The 18,181-nt window shown below is 46.7% G+C and overlaps 1 protein-coding gene across 4 annotated transcripts; it reads left to right on the plus strand.

Moving 5' to 3' along the window:
- Positions 1-693: 693 nt before the first annotated feature.
- Positions 694-17,727, plus strand: LOC105568771 (probable E3 ubiquitin-protein ligase makorin-1). 4 transcript variants are annotated; one of them, XM_012024684.1, is made up of 8 exons: positions 694-1,203; positions 1,506-1,578; positions 1,648-1,778; positions 1,878-2,202; positions 2,422-2,744; positions 2,810-2,969; positions 12,972-13,127; positions 14,976-17,727. In XM_012024684.1, exons 1-7 carry the CDS (start codon positions 1,169-1,171, stop codon positions 13,113-13,115), a joined length of 1,191 nt encoding a protein of 396 aa, XP_011880074.1. In that variant the 5' UTR covers positions 694-1,168; the 3' UTR covers positions 13,116-13,127; positions 14,976-17,727. The 4 variants fall into 4 exon arrangements, with proteins under 4 accessions (XP_011880074.1, XP_011880072.1, XP_011880075.1 ...); XM_012024682.1 differs by having other exon boundaries at positions 695-1,203; positions 1,506-1,778; positions 14,976-17,724; XM_012024685.1 differs by lacking the exons at positions 12,972-13,127; positions 14,976-17,727 and adding an exon at positions 3,128-3,234 and having other exon boundaries at positions 698-1,203; positions 1,506-1,778.
- Positions 17,728-18,181: the final 454 nt, after the last annotated feature.

Raw genomic sequence — 18,181 nt, forward strand, 5'->3', positions numbered from 1 at the left:
GGACCGTTGGCGCGTATCTCTCGCGAGAACCGCCAGGAGCCATTAACAGAATAATAATAATAATAGTAATCTCGCGAGAACCGATTCTCCTTCGCGCCGGGCCGTTAGCGAGCGACAGCGAAACGACGACGACGACGAGTGAACGCGGAGGGCTCGCGCGTCCAGCCGCGACTTTATGCCCGAGGAATACGCGCGGAACACGCCGAGCGTGCCGATAAGCGGACGGGGCGGCGCGGGTCGAGTTGAATGACCGCGCGCGCGAGTACCGCGGAGTCCGCACGCGAACATATCGCGGTGGGTGTTCGTCCCGCGTCTCCGACGATCCGTTCCCGAGCGACTCCAGGACCGGCGCGGCAGGTGCGATGACGGGCTCACGCGTTTGAAGGGGAGGCGCGGGGCGCGGAGCCTGCAGTATCGGGGACCGTCAAGGTGGGTGTACCGGACCTGAGCCGCGCGCGACAGCGCGTCCCCCGCTCATACGGACTCTGCGAATAACTGTGTTACAGAAGCGCGACGAGTCTCTCGAGCCGCGGACAACGACGAGGAGTCGGCGTCGCCGGCGGTGGAAACAAAACTGTCGCGACCGCGCTCGCGCGGCTGCGAGGGGCAGGTCTCACGGGCCGCGGGGGCGGACGCGGGGCTCTCCAGCCGATAGAGACCGGGTCGTCCGTCGCAGCGGGTACGTCGCGGCCACGACGCGTTGGAGAAGGCAGGCGAGTGCAAGGTGGTGACACGCGTGTCACGCGCGAGGCGAGTTGGAGAGGGCGAGGGCAGGGAAGGACGGACGGGCGGACGGCGAACGTGCGCGCGCGGCCGCGCACAACAACGCGTACTCGTGTACTCGCGACACATACCGTCGCGTAGCCGAGGTGTTTATTGCTCGGCGCGGACCCGAGTGTGCTTCTCGTGCCAGGGAGGCGGTGGTGTTGGTGTGTGTATGTGTGTGTTTGTGTCTCGTCGGCGCCTGGATCTCCGCTCGTGCTCGCCGAGGCGGCGCGAGAGACCGCGAGAGACCCGGCCTCTGGCACTCGGCAAGCGCGCATCATCTCTCTCGCTTTTTGTCATCCGCCCTCTCCTCGCTCTGTCTCCTACCCTCCTCGCGGAGAACGCGCGCTGATAGTCCGAGGAGCGTCGTCGAGTATCGTTACGGCGGAGAAGAAGCAAGAAAATGGCCGACAATTGGGTGCAGAACATTGTTTGCCGGTAAGGAGTCGCGACGGGCGTGCGGGCGCGCGTCGCGAGTCACGCGGAGAGATTCCCTCCCCGGGACGGAATACCCTCGCGGTCACGGCATTTACCGTGGGTCGAGGCGGATAGATTATCCGAGCGAGCACGCGTTCGCAAGGGTAACGTTCCTTCGAGGCACACTCAAAAATATAAATATTGACACTCTGCGGATACTGGTCTCCCCCGTGTCGTTGGGAATCTCTCTCGGCCGTTTCAAACGCGACGAGCCCCGTCCCTGCCGTAGCGGGAGGCTAATCGGTCGTGCGCATTTGTTTCAGGTACTTTAAGACTGGTACTTGCCGCGAGGGGAACAACTGCCGGTTTCGGCACGTACAGGGGAATAGTAACGATGCAAGTATCAACGAGGCAACGTCGACCCATAACTCGCCTTATATTGTCACTTGTCGCTTCTTCAAACAGGGCATGTGTAAGTTTGGTGGCCAGTGCCGTTTTCGCCACAGCACAAGTAACGCAGACAGCGGTGCCGCGCAAACGAACGCAACGGAAAACTCGGCCTCCGTTCAGCACACGGCGAACTCTTCGAGAAATAAGTAAGCCCGGACGTCGAGTCGCGACGCTATCCTACTCGTGCGCGATCAGCTGACTGGGTCAGCCAGATGACGCTTGTAATAACATCTATCCGATTGCAGAAAAATTGACAAGCGCGTCGCTGAGGAGTGGGTCAAGGCACCCGAGTTCATACCTACTCCGGTCGCGGGATCATCCTCTATAGACGGAATGTCGTCCACCTCGGGAACGTCCTCGGGCACGTCGATGTCGGTCTCGTACGCCCAAGCTGTCAATCCATCTGGTCAAGCTTCGAGCCCTGCCTTAGAACCCCTCTGTCCGTACGCGGAAGCAACTGGGATCTGTAGAAATACAAACTGCACATATCTGCACGGCGACATTTGCGAGCTGTGTAGCCGCGCGGCCCTCCACCCACACAATGAAGAATTGAGGAAAAAGCATACAAACGTGAGACCCCTGTCGTCTTATCAATCGCGTTGCGTTAATTACAACCTTCTGCATTTTGCACGTTTGCCAGTTAGAGGAGATTAGACGAAAGATTTGACGATTATTAAATTTCCAACTACATATTCTATAATATCACCTAGGGATATTATTTTGCGTGAATGTATTTGGTTTGAAATTATCATATGCGAGTTACGCGAACGCTATTTTACCCTTGCACAGGCATGCGTGAAGCAACACGAAGCAGACATGGAATTATCCTTCGCCATTCAACGCAGCAAAGAGAAATCTTGCGGCATTTGCTTCGAGACAATAATGGAAAAGTCCTCGCGGGAACAGAGATTCGGCATACTGCCGAACTGCAATCACTGCTTCTGCCTAACTTGCATCAGAAAATGGCGCCAGGCCAAACAGTTTGACAACAAAATCATAAGGGCATGCCCGGAGTGTCGTATTCCCTCAGACTTTGTTTGTCCTAGCATGTACTGGGTGGACACGAAGGAGGAGAAGGAGAAGTTGATAAGAGATTACAAAGGCGCTTTGAGGTACGAAATAATCGTTAATCTCCTTCGCTTCGGCGTGTCTCTAATTCGTCACTTTTCTCTTACAGTACCAAGGATTGCAAGTACTTCAACAAGGGCCGCGGCAAGTGTCCGTTCGGTAACAAATGTTTTTACCTTCACGCACTTCCGGACGGGACTAAGAAAGATGTGGGCCCACCGGTTCGGCAGAGGCGCAACACCACCGACACCGATATCGACATCCTGCACGTAAGTGTTACAATTTGCCAAAATATACTCGTTTTCATCAGCGCGTTTCACTTAGAGTGTCGGAACAAACGATACACTATTCTTTTATCGAGCAGTGTCGAGCTACATCCGTTTACATATTTTACATACTCTCCACCCTGGTATATATGTGTACGCAGAACGTGAAAGAGCGGCTTTGCACTATTTACAGCAACTAATCTTGTGGGATTTCTTCGATGAAAGGGACGATCGTTGGATGTATCTCGATTTAGAAGATATCCCTTTCTTCTCAGATTCCGACGATTCCGATTGGTCCGATTTTGAGCTGTCGTTCGATTAGGCGAGCAAAACTAGTCGACCGACGCAAAACTGCCTTGATACCACTGTTATCATTGCTACTTTGTTGCTATGTCGATATACCTACTTCCTTTATTAGTCATGCGCGGCTTTAACGGCTAAGAAAATTACTAGATTATTAACAAATAATTTGAATTATTATAATTCGAAGACGTTCTAAACTACGTGTAGAAGAAAAAAACAAAAAGAAGCAAAATGGGTGCTTATCCTTAAAATTATCGTTTATATATATAAAAAGATATTTAGTCGACGTCAAAATGGTTAGAACCCTTTCTTTTTGCCCCTCGCGGATAATATCTACGAGTTTTTTTCTACATAAGATAACGATAATGGTTATTAAAATGTTAAATCGCGTCCGCAACAATCTGCAAAAAAATTAGCATTTTATTAAAATATAAACAATGGTAACGTTTTAATAACTATTATTTTTAATCAGAAATAATCTTCTAAATATTATCTATTAAAGGAATGTGTTGTTAATTATTTTAACGGCGACCGTATACTTGTCTAAATAATTAGAGATAAACAATCTCAATTATGGTGGTACATAGTCGAGCACGAACAAATAAAAGGTGAGAAATAGCATGAACAGTAATGAAAATTTCCTTGAATACGCATCGCAACTTTGGGAGTCACTTTGGTGTAACTTGACCAATGCTCTACTAACTCATTGTCCTAGCAACTATTAATTCAGTGGTCCAAATTTCATCAGTGAATAGTCTATATATCGATATTTTTCTGACGTTTATTTCCTCGTCGAATAATATGGTTGGCTTTTTTTTTCTATACCCTACTAGATACTTATTCAACTATTCTACAGTACGCGATTTAAAATATGTCTATACATTAAATCGAATCATAGAGTAAGCAAATTGATGAATAACTGGAATTTTAGTTGATTATTATCGTCAGTGAAAGATTAAAAAGATCATTCTTTTTGCTCTTTTTTTTTGTAAGCTAAAATCATATATCAAAATAGTTGAGGGATAGATTAATTGTAGCTTTGTTCGATTAAGGCTTTCTTTTTGTTTAAGGCGAATAGATTAGATTTACTCTATTTTGTAATTTCAAATAAACATTTGTCATTCAATGATGTTACATTATTACATGTACTTAATCGACTATGTAAAATCTATGGAGAATGTGCTACATGGGATTTAAACGAAACCAAACAATGGAAATTATTATTCGAATCGATTTTATAGCTTTATTTGTATTTGTAATAAATATTTATATATAGAATGGGCATGTTTTGTGATTGCAATATAATGTTGAACTCGATGTAAAAGGCAAACTCAAATCGGTTACGCGTCGTCGTGTTCGTATAAATACAATTTGAACACGGCGTACGGAACGCGCGTTTACGTTCGGCAATGAATTTAATTTTTCCGGCACAAACCCACTATGAAAATGATTGCAATTACAAAACACATTTAATTATAACTCGTCGAAGGTTCACAACACTACTATTCACATGTAAAATAGGAAAACTGGACAACGATTTATTAATTGTGTGATCAGTGTGCATTGTCAGTTCAATTTATCACTAGTTCATATCGAAGGTACGATCCACAACTGTCGTCCTACCTCTTGCTATGGCTCCGCGAATCTTTATATATATACATGATACATTGCTTTAAATTATTATACAGTTCTATAGCGTTACTCGTGAACAATGGGAATTCCTTTAAGTGTGCAAAGTGAATGTGATGTACGTGTGATATCCGAGCGTATTGGTGTACGGTATTTGTGTGCGTGTGTATAAATGTGCGAATGAAAAAAAAGGTACGAATATGAAGAAACAAAAGAAAAATACGTGTGAGAAAGGATCAGACTAGGAATATAGCATATATGCGGAATGAATAGCGACAAATGTAATAAAAAAAAGACCGCTTTGTGTGAAGTGCGCATTTGTAGATTCGAGAGAAAAAAAAGAAACAGTAGAAGTACGCACGACGGAGTTGGACCCACGACATAGAGCCATGCTGGGAATCATCGTCGATCGTTTTTACATTTTATCGATTTACTAATAATAGCAACACGTTCCGACAACCGTTCTCTTAATATAGAACCATGATAATTACGCTTTGAAGGGCATAGAATTCTTTTGTGTAAAACTGACGAGATGGTACGTAAAAAAAAGAAAAATACACACCAAAGAGCTACGATATTCACCCTCTAGCAAGTCTTGAATACTCCGTGTGATGTCATTTGTTAAACCTTTCGCTAAACGATCTATCCGCAATATACTTATGACAAATAATCACGTTGTTCTACGTATAGTTCCTGCTCGCACTTACAACCTGATTCGTATTCATGGTAGGAAGTGACCAGCTTTTACAGCAGAGAACCGTCGGTACTGCCTTTCAAAAGCTATGTGATTATAGAGTAATATATCGTTCATTGCGCTATAAAGTCAGTTTCTTAATCCGCCACGACAAAGCGTTTTATCGGCTCGAACTTTCGCTATGCTATGAGAATATCGTTTATATATTTCCCATAGAATTTCTATGCTGTTAATTTTATCGACAATTGTTAGAATAAAACGCTTTATATTGTTACCGGTAATGTATAATAGAAACTTTCTATGGTACGCTGTGCGTTTCGAGCGGCTATTTTTGGAGCTACTTTCTTTAACAACCGCAAACCTCCCGACGAGGGAGGCGAAAATAAAAAGACGCTTAAGCGATATTGGATTGTAAGATAGCGGAATGTACGCCGACGAGTTGATCGTGAATTCTTAAGTCGGTAATAATTTTGTGAAATTGATGGAGAACTTACGATGGGAACTTGTTTAACGTTCAGTACCAGTACATATCGCCGTAATGGGAGGAGAGCTGAGTTAATCGCGTTGAACGTTGCACGCATTTGCCGTCGTCACTACCAATTTTATACGTCTCGGACTAAGCGCCGTGCTATTTACTGCATTATTATGCTCTAAATGCGCGAGAACGCGAAAGGAGAGATTAGAATGAAATGAGGAGTTGACGTTCGCGCCAGGTCGTTCCACCGGCGTTCAACGCGGTTCGCCTTGACTTTGGCGATGCATTTTCGGAGTTAACTTTGGAGTTCGCTCGCGTATACGGTACATAGTGATTCTAAAGTCGAGATTCCACCGTGTCATTTTCGTTACTAACCGCGAAGAGAGTGTGTGTGAGGCGAGGCCGGTTTACTGATCCATTCGGATTATTATTCGAACGAGATGTGGCGAACGTTAGAACAAGATTCTTAATAACTTCAATCCCGTTCTCAGGATGGTTTCGTTAAGCTAGTTTAGAAATTACATACAATTTTGCGGGACAACCGCGTGCGTTATGTCTCTGCGTGCAGAATTCAATCGCCAAGATTCTACCGCAAAAGTGTGCATTAATGCGAATTAATCGTACTAAACGTACCTGCATTGAATACTGTATTGCGTAGTGACGAGTATTCTTTCCCCCCTACCCCTCAACAACCTCAATACGCTTTACAGTTACGTAAATTCATTTACATAAGTTGAGATCGAGCGTCTCTATTAATTTCCCTCTCACTCTCTTTCTTTTCTTTCGACCCTTACGGTATTCAATTTTTTAGGATAATATTGTACCGATTGTATCATTTTATATTTCTGCGTTGTATTATTTATTTTTATTCGGTATGTCAAATGTCTATTTTATCGTATGCCGGAAACGCTCAAAGAGTCTCGCGAGCTGGGAAGAGTTACACTTGAGTTATTTTTTCCTAGGGGAGGTGATTCGTTGGTATTACGCTAAATTTATAATACGTAATTAAACCTTATATTTTTGTAACTTATCGCGTCGAACTACGTTATATATGATAAAAAGGCTCTATAAAGCGGATATAATAAGATATACGATTAAAAGTCTTATATTTATTAAGTAGCGCACCACCTTGAGAAAATTTAAAATCGACGTTGAAAACATTGTTGTGCCACAGCTTGTTTCTTACGTCTTTAATAGATCTTAGATTATTGTGAATGTTTTTTTTTTAGCCAATAAATAATACGTAGATGAAGCAAACTGTATTTTCACTGCTTAATGCGAGGCAAATTGCGAATGTTCGCATTATCTTCGACCATCCTTTTCACGTGTAAAGAAGCAATTTAAGCAAATTAATTATATCGATGAGAAACAACTTTCTCTCTCTCTCTCCCTCTTTCTCTTTTTGTACCTCTCTCAATTGATAATGCGATCGTGAGGCCGTCACCGCGTCGCATCGCATTACAACCGCGTTGTCGCGGGCAAAGTATAATTGCAAAATTATTCGAATGTGTTCAGGGGTTTTTCCTGCGACGTCCAATTAAGATACTCCGCGTGTCATTCTTTCGAGAAATTGTAAAACATCGCAAGAATCCCTGATAGATGCAAAGGCAATTGCTTCCCGGGGAAACGAGAGGGAGAAGGAGGGATGCGATTGAGTGATTCGCGCGTCGATCACGCGTAAAACGAAAGGAAAAAAAAAACACGTTCTGGCGTGTACCAGAGGGTCTCTATCGCAAAATAGAAACGTCGGCAAACCGTCTGTTACATCGCGCACGATATTTAAATTGCCACGTCCCCCCCTCCCTCCTCCCGCTGTCGGGGGGTCCGTCAATTTCACGTGTCCGTTCACTTCTGATAAAGTAGAATTAGCGATAAAAGGTCTACGTGTGTACAACGTCGTTGGAGATCGCACCGTCGGAAAATTACCGCCCCGATCCGCGCAATTCGCGAGTAAACACCCGAGATATCGCGCCGTTGCGTAATCGACGAGCTCTCCTCGCACGCGGGGGGGAGGATGAACGCCCCCGTGCTTTATCGTCGGAGGGGGAAAAAAAGGAAGCTCTCGGTGGATATTGTACGTTCTGCGAGGCGGGAATGCGCGATCCCGCCTCCAATTTCGCTTCTCACGACGATATATTTTTGTTATTGGATGTAGACTACAATAAAATCGACAGTACAAGGTCTCCACGAGACTTCGGGGGTTTCGGGTGTTTTCATGCATCTCGCATCCCTGCCTCAGCCGTTCCTCCACTCCTCAGCCACGGCGGCGCGTCGTCGAGCGATCCGCGGAAAAATTATTTCGCGCGACGTTCATTTAAATTGCTTCTTTCTGAATGTACAAACGCGTGGTCAGAAAGGTCGGCCGGCGTTTTACGATAAATTTCGAGAATGCAGTCTGTCATACTTTGCTCGCGGACGTGTGCAGTTACGCATTATTGGAGCTAAGGAACGGTGGGTACGAATATCCATGGGATGATACAAACGAGTATTTCGAAAATTCATTGTAAAATGGCGGACAGCCTTTCTGACCACGTACACTAGGGCCGGTATTCATAGTCGGATCTTCTATTCAAGACCGTCTTGAATTTATCTAAAGATGCTGTATGGAACATTTCATTGGCTACGGAGTATCTAAAGATGATCTTAAGACGGTCTTGAATACAAGATCTGACTATGAATACTGGCCTAGGAATCACTGACGCCTTTTTGTATGAAATTAGATACAGGTAGAACGCGTATACATTTTCCATGTGTGTATATGCGAAGTGTATAAATTTGTCGATATGTGCACGAATTCATGTGGGAAGGTGATTCCTAGTGTACATACACCTACACGGAGAGAATTTTCTCTTAAAATTTATCCTGAAAATTATGTAATCGTGGGACGACACGGCATTTCGGAGAACTTTATGGGAGTTTTTTTTAAATCTTACCATACATTTTACTAGTAATTGTACTTGGTACACATTTTACTCCCACGGTTGCACGATTTTCAGGGTAAATTTTAAGAGAGAATTCTCTCTCCGTGTACGCATTTTTTGGTTGCTATTGCATTTGTTGTCCGACAAATTTTGTAAGTTTATTGATTGCCTACATGATAGAGAATTTCTGGTTACTCAAGAACTTTTCTATCCTGCAGCTAATCAACACGCTTAAAAAATTGCACGATAAGTGTAATATAGTACCCTTATCTTCCGGAATTACGTTATCTCTGATAAAACTTGTCAAATTTGTCGCTCGAGAACGCGGAGATCGACTCCGTTTGAAGGATCGATAAGGCGTGCATTTTTTTCTCTCCGCAAGGCTTTTTGTATCATTCATATTTTCGAAATTAGATTGTCGGAAATTTAGCTCTTTCATAACCGAATTATTTTTCGTTTGTTATTATTTGATTATCTAAATAGAGCGCTGGCGTCCCAAGGAATCAGGGAGAGGCGAGAAATGTAGATGTAATTATGTATCTCGGTGATCGCGCCGTGAAATTATATCGTCGTTATCGAGGACGCCTCTGCGATACCGACGGACGTTACGGAATCTCGGAGCCTCGTCCGAAAGTGCGACGGTAGATGGCGACTGCGGTATCGGGTCCGCGGTGAACTTGGCCGAGAGCCTCGGGCCCATAGACATAGTCTATGCTCGGGCCATGTCTTATTTCCGGCGACGCTTTGCGAACGTCGTAAAATGTATCGAGCGATCCGACGGAATTGGCAAAGCGATCGAAATTTTCCGTGGCGCGATAGCAATTGCGCCCCAAAAACGAAGCAATAGTAAGTGAAAAGAAAACTACAAACGAAATTTCCAATATTTCTGTCGAATGTTCGGTCTATGGATTACTCGTTGCTCACATATATCGCACGTTAACCGCACAGTTTACATTGTGAAATATAGTTTAGGCGTAAACGTCCAACTTTGAGATCTCGTTCTCAACTTTGTCCGAGAAACATTGCCTAGTCTGAAGTGTAATGAAAAATTTTTTAAACAATAAAATTTGTGAAGGCCCCGACGCGAAATCACACAATTCGAATGAGTAAAAGAGTAAGAGCCGGGACAGGAAGTTGGCGTCTAAATGACTAAGTTTGTTATTTATTGCGAAAAATTTATCTCAGCCAGGATAAACAAATTTTATTATTTAGCGAGACCTGCGGAGATCCCGAAAATTTCGTTTGCCGATTACAATCGCGTTGCGGATTCGAACGTTCTGAAGAATTACGCGAATAGGCTATCGGCAAACTCGGTAAACTCCAACTAGCAGTTACATAACATCGATATTGTAACTTCCCATGCAACAGTGTACGGTTATGTTCAATGTGTATTATATAACATATTATTGAGAGAAATTATTATATCGTGCAACTGTTAGCTAATGTTCAGTGAGCTTCTGCAGGGAACGCGTTGCCGAGGCGGAACAAAAAGTCACAATGGCGCCGCGACATCGAAATGACTCCAAGATGATTAGATTAAAAATCATCCCAGCGCCAACTTCGACGTCGTTCACGACTTCCTGTTCTGCTCCGAGTATGCCGGGTTCAACGTGGTGAAGGATCGCAAGGGATCGAAGAAAACCTCGGACGGATGCGTTAGACGCATTTAAAAAGTGTACACTGTCGCGTTACACTGTGTAAGAGCATGTAAAATTACATATGTACGCACTTTTCCAAGAAAATTTTTTACTCTTGTGTAAAATACTTGTTCGTACACGATGAAAAATTACGAAAAATTGCAAAATTCACACAATCCAGAGCAAGCGGTTTTACTTATTATATAGGGCAATAATTTTTCTTGCAAGGAGTAAATTCACTGACGTATGCAAATGTACACCTTTAATAGATGGTTCCAATATTACCCAGTATAATAATTGTAATTTTACATGTAACTTTTGTACAGTGTATTCTCTCTCGAGGGAAGCCATTTTGCGATATGTATGGCTCGTGTAACGTATATGTCACGTGGGCTCGATCGGGGAAAGGATCTTTCTCCTGTAACGAGCGCCAATTTACAGCTTTGAATCACGCGCTTCCTTCCGCGCTTAAAATATTTATAGCGCATCTACAAAAACTACTTGTGGGAAGTAAGTTTCTTATCGGAATCGTTAACATCGTTTGACGTGCGAACACGTCGAAGCGATAAAGTCTCTTCTCTATATATCGCCTTCTTTTTTTATCGCGTAAATCATTCGCGTTCCGCCACGTGGAACGCGATGATCACCAGCTCTGAAAACTTGCCCGACGAGACATTAACGTCGGCTGTTCAGATAATTGTCGCGGAATTATGATTAACTGCTTCGCCCCGCGAAAGAGCCCACTCGACGTCTATTTACGGCTTTTCAAATTTACGGCGCTATTTTGCGAATTGCTCCCAACGCGATTGACCCGCGTTTCCTTCTTATCGATTTTATCCGCAAATCCGTGCCTGACACGCCGATCTCTTTCAGGCATTTGACGCTTGTTTAACGTCCCCGCCCGAGAAAGGGGACGAGGAAAAAAATCCCCGTGGCATTCGAGTTCGGCCTCCCTAATCGCGGGCGGTATGTGAAATCTCCGCGCCCGAAAAACGGAAAAGGGGACGGATCGAAAGGGACGGATGCCAGCGAAGGGGACGCGCATCCGGGATCGGATTTGGCCCAATTGACGGAAGCGGAATTTCGGTGCGACGAGCCACCGCACGGCGACGTCGTGTTTACGTCACTCGTTTGCGAGGCGCGACTTTGTCGCGCGAGGGGGAGGGCGGGGGACTCGGGCCGAGCTCTCTCTCTCTCTCTCTCTCTCTCTCTCTCTTGGATTCGTGCGACGGTTAACTGGAACAGCGAGTTAATCCCAACGAGCACGGCGAATTAGCATATAAATTCGCCGAAATTGTCCCTACATATGTATCCGGGTGGCGCGCGGCCGTCCCGCGGATATCGCGGAATCGCTTTGAGTCGCAAAGACGCGGTCTTCTACCTATTTGTGTTGGTGCGACTCGCCGGTCCCCTTTGTGCGCCCGCACGCGGATGGTATCCGGCGGTACACGTAAAGCCGGCGCCACACTATGCGCGATTCGTGATTTGAGATTCGCTGACATTCGCTGGACATTCTTTATCGCTTACCACACTATTCGTGATTCGCAGTTTATCATTCGTAATTTGTTATTTGTCATCTCGTTCGTGTTAACTTGGACAAATTTTAATCTTTGCCGATTATCACAGGACTTGCATCGTGAGTCTACACTTGGTCAAGCTTCGATATTAGTCAAAAAACCGCTCGGCCAGCGAATCACTGCGAGTGGCGAATCGCGCGTGGCGTGGCGCTAGCTTTACGTGCATATTGCAAAGAGCCGCGGGTCCTCGGCTCTGCCCGGCTCGTCGCCGCGAGTCGAGAATCGGTGACCGCGAATGTTTCACGCCACGCTCGAATCGCGCACCATTATGCGTAATCAGGAAATGTGGTTCCGCGCCGCGTTTACAAAATGAAATATCGCACCCATTCGACGCGATATAGAGCACGAGCGGCCGGTTTAAACGAACTTCCCCTTCCCGCCCCCTCCCCTTTGACATTGTAAAGCAATCGCTGAATTACGTTCCGTTCTGCGTATAGCCTTTCAGATGTTTTACGGGGGCTTGGATTAAACCAGAGTATAAAATTCGCAATACCGGATACGCAATGGAAAAAAAAAAATATTACCGTTCACGGTCAACATCGTGCGATTAAATTCCGATTGGTCCGATCGGTTGAATTACCGGGGTCTAATATGTTTATTCAGCTCTGACAAATCTATCGAAATCCACTACGGTAGAAAATTGGATGAAATAAATCGGAACGGCCGGGGCTCTCTCATCGTCACATTTCGTTCCCCGTCGTGTATACGCGTAACAAAAATCATATATCAGTTTGACGTCTCAGTTTTGCTGTTTGAAATCTCGTTGCAGCGCATGCTGTGGCTCCTGATGCTCTGGGTAACGGGCGTCCTGGCGTTCTTGCGGTACGCATGGACCCGCGTGACCGGATTATTTATCCACGGCTTCCGAGGGAGAGAGGATGACGACTACGACTCCGACGGTCGACGAACCTAATTACGAGCGAAGGTGGGTTCGGACCGCGGCCGACCAGAAGTCTAATTAAATGGTCGCCCGTGTGTTTACGCTACTTTCAGGAACCGCGAACGAGAGACGAGAAAATAAAAAGGGAAGAGGTCGCGGAGCTGACGTCGTGTCACGCGGGACGTCCGCGCGGATTCCGCATCTCGAGGCCCGCGTTGCCGGCAAATAGGTGCTTGAATGCTTTTTCTCCGTAAAAGAAAAATATAACGGGGAAGGGGAGGAGGTGTCGGGCGAGCAAGAAGCGTGAATGGGAAAAGCGAATCGGCGCTTCTCTCTTCCCAATCATTGCTTTCTTAAGGGAATGCTGGAGTGATTCTGCATTTTTGGCACCTTTTGCTCCTAGAACTGTCGATCCACGAAAACATTTGTGTAATATAGAAATTATGTGGCTTTTGTGTACAGACCGACAGTGTCCCACTGTTAGGCGAAAGAACAGCATGGTATCATTGAAATTAAGTTTAGGAGCTTAACAAGAAGTCTATCCGAGTGAATAGATTTTTGTTAGGCTTCTGAACTTCATTTCAATGATACCATGCTGTTCTCTGATTTAGTCCGATTAGTGGAACACTGTCGGTTCGTACGCAAAAGCCACATAATTTGTAAATATGTTACACAAATGTTTTCACGAATCGACAGTTCTAGGAGCAAAAGGTGCCAAAAGTGCCGAATCACTCCAGCATCCCCTTAAAAGGGGGAACAATGTAGTGAGCTAATTCATGTAGGATATCACGAATTGTTGAAACTATTCGCGACGCTTTAATCAACTCCAAGTTGATGAACATTAATCGACGACGATCGCGAGATATTTCGGAAACGCTTCTTCGCGGGAGAACGCGCTCTCTTTGCGGATGCGAGAGGTAAATTCGGTGGTGGGTTAATGGGAGGAATCTCAGGGCGGTCCGGACGTGAAGAAAACGCAAAGAAAGGGACGGAGAGGGCGGGTTCGGGTCGGACGGAGCCAAGCGGAAGGGAAAGAAAGGAGGAAAACGGCGGACGCGGGAGAATATAGAATCGGTCTCTCTGTCGAGTCTATCCAGTCTCGCGGAGGATCTCTAAATTGCCTCTGTTTGTTTCGCAAGCAAAGAAGCGCCGCCGTGCATCAAAATGGTCGATCCCCGGTAGCCGATGTCTAATATATCGAGGAATCCTCTTCTCTCGGCCCGATCGTGACCCGTCGGCCCCGGTGTTGATTCACCGCGTTTCCGAGCTGAAAGCTCTTTTGGCCGATCGACGGGGAAGATAAAAGAAAAGAAGTGTCGGCGATAAAGTCGAACGGGATGCAGCGCGAGACGACGCTGCTGACGAATGTTATCGCCCCCGAGATTAAATCTCCGCGTCGGCTGGGCTTTACACCTCAAGTTAATGCACCCCGTGGAATCGTAATTATAATCGCGGATAATAACGACAATAATTTGACGCATAAATTACGAATATACAAATACATAAATTTAATCTTGTTATTACAAGGTATTAAATTTATATATTTATTAATGTAACATATAATATATTAATATAATATACATTTATTAATGTTATTATACAATATTAACATTAATCACGTTATATATAAATTCACTACATAACTTAATTATATAAATTAATCGGCATATAAATCTGGCATGTAAATCTGATTTATATTTCAAACGGGAACGCATCCCTCATAAAATCGCGAGGCGCAACTGTTGTGGACGGACGATTGATTTTTGCATTTTAATCGAGAGACGAGCTTCTAACTCGATCGCGAACATTAGACCCCCTATTTGTCTCGGTGTACGTATATACTAAAGATTATCTGCTGCAGGAGCTACAGTATCGTATTTTTCGAATTTTCAGATCAACGGCGGACGCAGGGCGGACGGACACGCGCGCTCGATCGGCGTCAAGTTGCCGCCGAGGCGCGCCGCGGCGTTCCTAAATCGCGCAAAATCCGCTCGCTCTCCCTCGCGAGGATTTTACTCTGTTCACGAATAATGACGAATCTCGACGATATACCGGGACGAAGTGCGCTCATTTAACGCGGCTGCACGCGCATCTGCGGCGATTAAGTAAATACAAATGTTTGCCGTGACGCGCGAATTGCCGAATCGCAATCGGACGACGCGACGGCCGCCATTGCGTCGCCGCGGCCAGTTAACGCCGATCGTCAGCGCCGTTTTCTTTTTTCCCCCGTGACGTTTTCCTCGCCACGGGCGACCTGTCTGTCGTGGCTGAAAAACGGCTGCGGCGTCGGCTACCGCGTCGGATTACCCCGCGTAGCTGCGTGTTTTCCGGCATTCGAAATGTGGGAGATATCGCGATCGCCGACGAGACGTTAATTAAAGACCCGTCTCTCATTGGCGCTACACGGGCGACTATCGATATTCGAATGATTGGCCCGTGATTGGGGGGGGGGTAATTTTACGATTCATCATTATTTCGATGCTCCGTGGATAAACCGTACGGCAGGACGCAAGATTATTCTGCGTTTATTCGGGGCTCCGCGCATTTCACAGCTCTCATCCATGGCCGAGCATCCATGCGAGTGAAAACTGTGAAAACAATACGCGGGACACGGGGATACGCGGGCAACATTTTCGCGCCCGTGCAACGCTCTCCGCCTATCTGCGAAACATCCGGATAATCATAAATCACCGCGATTAGCGGCATTATGGTCATTAATACTGCATTGTGGGTTCATCATTTGGATATTTATGTCAGATTCGTTTCAAGCAATCCGCGATGTCTGTTATCTGCTACATTTGCCGCTCCCGGGTGGAGCGATTAATTGATTTTATAGAAAAAAAAAACAAACAAATTTAATTAATTAGGGAAATGTACGTAGATCGTTAATAATGGCTCGTCGGCGATCTAGGCCTCGCGTACACGTCGACACCGGACGTTATTGGCGGCGGAAAGTAACGCGGCAACTCGCGGATATTCCGTTTCGATCGCGCGAGTTTCAAACGGGTAGGTTTCCGAACGCCGGGTGCGCGCGCAACCGGCCGGCCATATTGCGCCGCGAGTCCCCGGGCGGCGGATCGTCGGTCGCGCGGTCGCTCCACGATTTTACCCGCAATTAGGAGGACGCGGGTCGCGCGAGGCCCGGGACTATCGTGAGTATTGCTCGCGCGTGCAATTCTTCTCAATGATACTCCGAGATATCCTTCTAAACGGCCGGCGCACGGCGCGTCGTGTCTGAACCGCGACGCCGATCCCGCCGCGCCGCGTCCGGTTCGCGTCGAGCGGCAACATTGGTATTGATGCGATAACAGTGGCGATAGGTAGCGATCATAGACTTGTATAATAGACTGCGCCATCCCCGTGGACGCGCTGTCCCAGACATTACAGTGCAGACACATCAAAAGAGTCAAGCCCTGGCTCTTTCTCTCTCTCTCTCTCCCCCCCCTCTCTCTCTCTCTCTCTCTCTCTCTCTCTCTCTCTCTCTCTCTCTCTCTCTCTCTCTCGCTCTCTCGCTCGCTCAGCGTTAGGAGTGGGGAGGAAGCGAGCAAGTTAGACAGAGACACATTGACTCGGCACTCCCGCTCTTTTTATATCTCGCGACCGACGCCTCCTGCGGATAGCGCAGTCTAGTACACGAGTCTATGATCGCGATAAGTATCTTACTTTCGGGGCGTATCGAGGAAGCGGAAAAGGTAAAGGTCTCCGAGCGCGGGACGAGTACCGTGCGAAGTCGGCGGCGCGACGCGGCGCGTCGCGCTCGAACGACACTTCACGCGACAGCCGCCATCTCGCGTCGCCGGATCTCTCGCCGCTCCGCTCAGCGTCGAGATCACTCCGCGCGTTTCACCGCGGTTTTACCCGTAAAGAGCGACTTGCAGGTAAAAAGGACGCGCGTGAGTTTCGGGGATCGCGGCTCCGACGCGGCGGACCGGTGAGTAGCCGCCGTTTCGTTCAGCGTCGCGACGACACTCGGCGCGACGCGGCAGCGCAGCCCCGAGCTGCGCGAGACGACGCGCGTCGCGTTAATATCAAGCGGCGACGCGACGTTTAGTGCAACGAGTTGCGGGACAGCATCTTATTTCGCGTCGTATGTATCTGAGGGGCGAGCTACAAACGACGAAGGTGTCCGAGCGCGCGCGAATGCGGCGAGTGAAGTTGGCGGCGCGTCCCGTCCCGTCCCGTCGAGTCGCGCGCGCGACGGCCATTATTGCGCCGCGAATTCCAGAGCCGCGCGCCGAAAATCCGCACGTTCTCTCGTGACTTTTACTCGTAGTAAGTGACTCGAAAGCGTAAACGAACGGCGATAGGGGATTGGAAACGTCGACCGCAATTGCGATTGCGGCACGCCGGATTACGGCGAGTGGGCCGGTGCCTTTTTTTTTTAACGGTAACGATACCCGGGGAATGGGAATGTCCGGGCAAGCGGGATGTATAAAGTGTTATATCTAAGTTGTTATTTATATATATATTTTTTTATGCTGCGTTGCGTTGCACTGATATGGAATGACAATGTACCAGTATTAATATAACAATATACATGTATAGTTTATGCAGCAATGTGTGTCCAGTTTCAATCTTATTTTCGTTTTCAGAGTCTACGCGATAGAGATTGCCGGCTGGTGTCGAGGGGAAAAATTGACGACGTTGCGTCGTGCGTGAGCGGTAAGCGCGCGATTTGTCATTATTACTACGATTCGCACGCCAGGCTGGTGTTACGCGCGATATATTTTTCAAGCGTGTTGTTTGGCTGCGGAACAGAAAACTTGTGGAGACTCGAGAACCTTCCTATTCTGCAGCCAATCGACGCGCTTGGAGAAATTTGTCGTACGGCAAACGTAATAATAGCCTTAGTCGTCATTTCGCGGACTCGATTCTTGAATTATTCGCGAGAACGAAACCTGTGCGAAATATCTGCTCCTGTGGAAAAGTCGATTAGCTGAAAGCTATGCTTTTCCGTGGGAGCGAAATTTCCGCATACGCTTCTCTCGCGAATTATTAAAGAATCGAGGCCCCGGGATCGAGCCGTGTGGACATTGTCGATTTTATTTGAAAAAAAAGCGAGCCACGGGTAAACTGTAACATTCCGCATCCGTAATATC

This window comes from Vollenhovia emeryi, unplaced genomic scaffold (assembly GCF_000949405.1).
Source record: "Vollenhovia emeryi isolate VEMERY1.0 unplaced genomic scaffold, V.emery_V1.0 DF939127.1, whole genome shotgun sequence".
Taxonomy (NCBI): Eukaryota; Metazoa; Arthropoda; class Insecta; order Hymenoptera; family Formicidae; genus Vollenhovia; species Vollenhovia emeryi.

Excerpts from the sequence above, each read along its gene's own strand:
- LOC105568771 (XM_012024682.1), top strand. The coding sequence starts at position 1,169 with ATGGCCGACAATTGGGTGCAGAACATTGTTTGCCG. Across the intron at positions 1,779-1,877 it reads GCGAACTCTTCGAGAAATAA|AAAAATTGACAAGCGCGTCG; the intron begins GTAAGCCCGGAC and ends ATCCGATTGCAG. Across the intron at positions 2,745-2,809 it reads GATTACAAAGGCGCTTTGAG|TACCAAGGATTGCAAGTACT; the intron begins GTACGAAATAAT and ends TTTCTCTTACAG.